The sequence below is a fragment of the Corvus brachyrhynchos genome, unplaced genomic scaffold (genome assembly GCF_000691975.1).
Source record: "Corvus brachyrhynchos isolate BGI_N302 unplaced genomic scaffold, ASM69197v1 scaffold511, whole genome shotgun sequence".
Taxonomy (NCBI): domain Eukaryota; kingdom Metazoa; phylum Chordata; class Aves; order Passeriformes; family Corvidae; genus Corvus; species Corvus brachyrhynchos.
In genome coordinates, this window is record NW_008236214.1 from 82,211 (window position 1) to 87,706 (window position 5,496).

General features: G+C 61.3%; 1 protein-coding gene across 1 annotated transcript in view; it reads left to right on the forward strand.

The window, feature by feature from the left end:
• DCHS1 (dachsous cadherin-related 1) overlaps positions 1-2,812 on the forward strand; it is a 41,312-nt gene extending 38,500 nt beyond the window's left edge. Inside the window, exon 22 of the mRNA XM_008643244.2 lies at positions 3-2,812. Within this exon, the coding sequence (XP_008641466.1) occupies positions 3-359 (357 nt within the window). The 3' untranslated portion in view covers positions 360-2,812. The remainder of the gene's footprint in view (positions 1-2) is intronic.
• Positions 2,813-5,496: the final 2,684 nt, after the last annotated feature.

Consider the following 5,496-nt stretch of genomic DNA (forward strand, 5'->3'; position numbering starts at 1 on the left):
AGGATGAGAGCTCCCTGCGCAAACCCTTCCCAGCCAAGCCCAAAGCAGAGCCCAAGCCCCGCATCGACCCCCCGCCCCTCATCACCTCGGTGGCCCATCCAGGTGCCAAGTCTGTGCCCCCCAAGCCACCACCAGGCAGGACCTTCCCGCACCCATCCTCCCTGCGCCGCTCGCCCATCAGCCACGAGGGTTCCATTTCGTCCTCCGCCATGTCGCCCAGCTTCTCCCCATCGCTGTCCCCGCTGGCCGCCCGCTCCCCCGTGGTCTCGCCCTTCGGCATCTCGCAGGGGCCATCCACCTCCACCATCAGCGCTGAGCACTCGCTGGAGCCCCCTGAGGAGGCCGAGCTCAGGATTTAGAGCTGGGCCCCTGGACTCCTCTGCCCCAGCCCGCTGCCATGGCGCCAGAGCGGGGCCCGGCCCAGGGCTGCTAAAATGGGTGCTCATCCCGCTCCCAGCGCTGTGCCAGGCCTGGGCCCCCAGGGTCTGCAGGTGTCCTTGGGGGCTGGGGCCCCTGTCCCTCCCCACAGTCTGGCAGACCCTGTGCTGGCTGGTGCCCTATGGACTGCTGACCCCAGTGCTGGCACCCCGGGGTGATGGTCCACGTGCTGCTTGCAGTGGCTCAGTTTGGCGCTGGGCAGGATGGTGCTTCAAGGTACGTGGTGCTCCGGGAGTGGCGGGGAGCTGAGGGGTGCTGGGCCAGGGACTGCAGGCCCAGACCCTGCCCTACCCAGCTCCGGGGGCCATGTGGCCGCCTGGGTGCAGGAGGACCTTGAGCCTTCCCTAGGGACCCTAGGAGCTCCCAGGGCAAGGGAACGATGACCCATGGCTGGGGATGATGTCCCAGGGCAGGAAGCGATGCCCAGGGCACACATGCTGCCTGCCCATCAGCGTGTACTCCCTGCGGGGATGAACCTGCCCCCTGACAGGGAGGGGACACTCACCGAGCTGGCTGCAGCAAAAGGCAGCAATGCCTGCATCTCGCTGCTTGTCTGTGGCTGGGCGGGGACAGGAGAGCCTTTGAGGTCTCTACAGCCCTTTCACTACCCACTGATGCAGGTGACACTTCCAGGGAATCTCCTGCCCAGAGCTTCAGGATGGTTCCTGTGGTCCTGGGAGGGAGGCGCATGTCATGCTCGGCATGGGAGCCCCGTTCCTGGGACCACGTACCTCTCTGGGCAGGGGTCCCAGGCAGGGACAGTGCCCAGGCACGGGCAGCACAATGGGGCTGGCAGAGCTGTGTGAGAGCTGACGGGGACAGCCCAGCCTCAGGAGCAGTGGTGATGGCTGCTGTGACCCACACCCACCCCAGGCCCAGCAGGCAGCCTGCAGCTGCAGGGGCACAGGTGGGAGGGGGTACCCCAAAAAGCCACATGGCCCAGCATGTTCTCTTATAGCCACAGTGTGGACAAGGGGCATCTGGCCTTCCCAGACTGCATGACTGCTCCCCAGGATCATCTGGGCCACCTCCAGAACATGGTCAAGGTGCCAGAATCCCCTGCCCCTGGCCCCAGCCCTCTGTACAGGGCTGCTCTGCAACCCCATGATGCATGTTGTGAGCCCAGACAGAGCCCCTGCAGTGGAGCCGGTCCCCATCTCCTCCCAGCACTGTGCACAGCCAGCCACACAGGCAGCGTCACACTCACAGCACCCTTAGCCCGCACCAGAGCTCTTCCTGAGCCCACGGCTGCTCACAGGGAGCAGCCCTGCATCATGGGCCCTGGGAGTGTGACCCTGGGTTCTGCCACTGTAGCCCTGGTGCTCCCGGAGGCTGCGATCCCCACACGGCCATGGGTGCAGAGCGAGGGCTGGAACAGCATGGGGTACCCCACAGCAGCCCTGAATGCCCAGTCTGGTCATGAGTGTATTTGGGGGTCAGGGAGGACACCCCATGCCTGAGCAGGGCCAGGGCGAAGCTCGTTCCCATCACTTTCCCCAGACCCAGCACGTCTGCAGTGTGGCTGCAGCCCCAGCCCCAAAGGTGTTGTCACAGCAGACAAATGCACCACTTCTGCCCGTCCCCCCCACTTCCCATGAAGAGCCATCTGTGGCTGCAGCTCCATCTGTTATAGCCAGCCCCTCATCCCCCTTGTGCCATGGGGTCCTGGCGGGTCCTGGCACACGCCAGTGGGTCCCAGGTGCTGTCCTGAGCACAGGGCAGTGACAGGGGACAGGGATCTCCTGTGCAACAGTGACGGAGACCCCCAAGGGGACACGGGGCCATGGCCACTCTGCCAGGGACCCACAGGGACCTGAGATGCCCTGGCATAGGGACAGCCCCATCCCCATCCCCTGTCTGTCCTGCTCACAAGCACTGTGGGAACACATTGTGCTCCCCGGGCCCCATGGGGGAACTCTGGGGGTGCCCTGTGCTCCTCGGCCCCTGCAGAGGCACTCTGGGTGTGCCCTGTGTCCCCCAGCTCTGTGGGGGCACTCTAGGGCTACCCAGTGCCCCCCAGTCCCATGCTGGGGTGCCCCATGCCCCCTGGCCCTGTGCTGCCCAGGCTGCCCACACAGCCCAGCTCCACTGCACATCTGGGATGGGGACACAGATGGGTCACCCTGCACGCCACAGGAAGGGTCAGACACACGCACCCTGCTTTGGGCTGGGGTCACTGAGCCCCCAGTTATTTATTTTTACACATTGTACTACAATTCCTGTTTTTACTCGTTTGTACCTTTTGTATTGTGTCTCGTGGTGCTGCATGTACCAGCGCTGCCCACGGCCGCGCAGGGGCCACCCGGTGCAGCCTGAACCCAAGTGCCAATGTCTCAAAAAATGCCTTAATAAACCACACGTTTGTACAGACACAGCCCCATCCCTGCTGTCGTGGGCTCATGCCAGGCTGTCACCATATCCCCATGGGACTGATGGCGGGGGCAGGGGGAGGGAGACTGGACCTGCACCACGGGGGGCTCACATGGGCCTGGCCAGGCCCTGGCACCCACATCCATGGCTGCATCCTGTCAAGTTCTTTCCCTGAGAGGCCAGCGAAGCTGCAGCAGGACCATGGCCCTGGGCTGTCCAGCAGCGAGGCTGAGCATGTGTCCATGCAGGCATACATGCAAGCACAGCTGTGGAAGATGTCTCCACATGTGCACACAGCTGGTCCCACATGCCACAGGCAACCCCCTCCCATCCCACTACCCTCGCTCTGGTGAGGGCTGTGGGCAGGGCTGTGCAGGGACCCAGAGCTGCAGCAGCCACACTTGGACACGCCGTCTGCCCAGCAGATACCTCACATTCCCAGCATCCCCACTGAGGACACCGGACATACAAGTTCCCCAAGCCATGGCCTCAGCACAGCCAGCAGCACACGCAGACACACACTGGGGATCCCAGTGCTCCTATCAGTCTGCCCAGTAGCTTTGGTTCTGCATATCTATGTTGGGCGACACAGACATACACACAGGGTCCTTCGCTGATCTCAAAACGCTGTGACCTGATGCCATACATCCCCCCCTCACCAGACTGTGCCCCCCACCAGCCCTGGGAAACAGGCACAGAGTCTGAGAACCAGGAGCAGCTGTGCAGCTGGCAGGTGTTGGATGTGGCCAGACCCATGCAGTGACCATCAGCCACCTACATGTGATCAGCCACTTCCATCCTGCCTTCCCTTCTGTCCCATTTTTTGTTGCTCCCCAAACCACCCTGTTTCTGTCCTCAGCTCTCAGTTTCCAACACCCCATAGCGAGACCTGCACAGCCCCAACCTGTTCTGCATAGCCCCCCAACACATGCCCAACCCTACTGCCAGCACTCTGGGACCAGGGGAGCAGCTCCTGTCCCTGCCTCAGACAGGGCTCCTCACACTGCAGGGGTAAGCATAAGCCAGCACAGCCGGGGCAGAGAGGGGGAAAGGATCACCCCTCTTCCTGATGGTGTTCCTGGGGTCCCCTCTGCTCCTTCATCTCCCAACCCGACCCCTTCCAGCTCCCTGCTGGGGCACACTGGGCATGTGGAGACCAGCACGCTGCCCTCAGTGCCACTGTCCTCTGGTGTTCTTGGCCTCTGGAAAATCCAACTGCCCACAGCAGGGACTTGCATCAGCCTGTCTGCAGGAACAGCACACGAGTGTGTCCGGGCGAGTGGGGCTCCAGCCAGGGTGCCGCAGCCACTCCAGGAGACATCAAGGCTCCCTGACCTCCCAGGCACCAGACCAGCAGCAGATGCTCATTAACACGATTAACTCTGCCCGGCCACCTTAGTCCTAGCTGTCCAGACAGATCCAGGACATCATCCCCTGCAAATCCCATCCCACTTAAAGAGTCCATCCCCAAACTGGACATGGGGCATGTCTAACCCAAACAGCCCCCAAGCCTCTGGCTAGGGCTAGGGTGGTTGGTTCCTCCTCTGTCTGTGGCCAGGAGGAGGCCAGGGCTGCCAGGCCAGGGCAGCTGGTGGGGCTGGGGGAGCAGGAACACAGACAGCTCTGGCACAGCTCCAGTGCAGGGGATGCAGCAGCCAGGCCAAGCAAGTGGTTTTCCTATTGCCTGCCTCTTCCCTGCAGAAGCAAGAAAACAGCTGGGAACTGCTGGAGCCGTGGAATGTGTCGTGTGACTGGGGTTGTCACCGATACTGCAGGAAAAACAAAAAAACTCTCCAACATTTTTAGTGTTAGAGAATCAAGGCGTTACTTTATTCTGGCCAGGATGTGCAACTGAAATAATTTCATCCACGCATGGCCCGGGTTGTGCAGAGAAAATCATTCCATGACACATGAATTTTACTCGATTTTTCACATATTTTATACAGTCAAAACACATAGAAATTCATTGGTTCAATGTTCACTGGTCCCAAGTTGTGCAGTTCTTAGTATCCCTATTGGATACGGATTTCTTTGCCTCTGATGCTAATTAGGTTCTCATTCTTACCTCTTTTCCCAGACCATGCGAGGGGTGATGTCTGGAGTTGATGGTTGTTAATGGTCGTTATCTTTTGTGTAGCTTCTGTGCTACTCCCAGTCTGTTGAGATGTTAAGCTCATCAGACCTCGCCTGATGAAACAGTCCCCTGAAAGGAAACTTCAATTCCCTTCCCCCGGGGCAAAGGCGAACAAAACTGACTGAAGTTACATTAAAAAAAAATTTAACTTTGTGTAATTTCAACAGGCTGGGCCAGAGATGGGGCCAATGCCAGCTATCCTCACTCCACAGCTGTGATCCCCACGAGCTGAGTTCTGGCGTGGGACGGAGCTTCGTGGAGACGTGCCGAGGAGCTGCAGGGCCTGCGCCAGCTGCCCGTGGGCTGCTCCAGTGGCCTGGTGGGGCAAACAGAGCTCACTCCACGCGTCCCGTGGCCCTTCCAACCCACGGCCGAGCGAGAACGCGTGCACGTGCTCCTCCTAGCCCTCTGCAGCCCTGTCCCCCGACAGACCGAGATCTCCGTGCCCCGGCCCGGCCCCCGCCCCCGCGGTGGGCAGGGCAGCAGGGCCGGGCCGTGGCGCTCCGGACACGCGGGACGGGACCGTGCTGACCCGGGCTCCCACAGTCTCCACG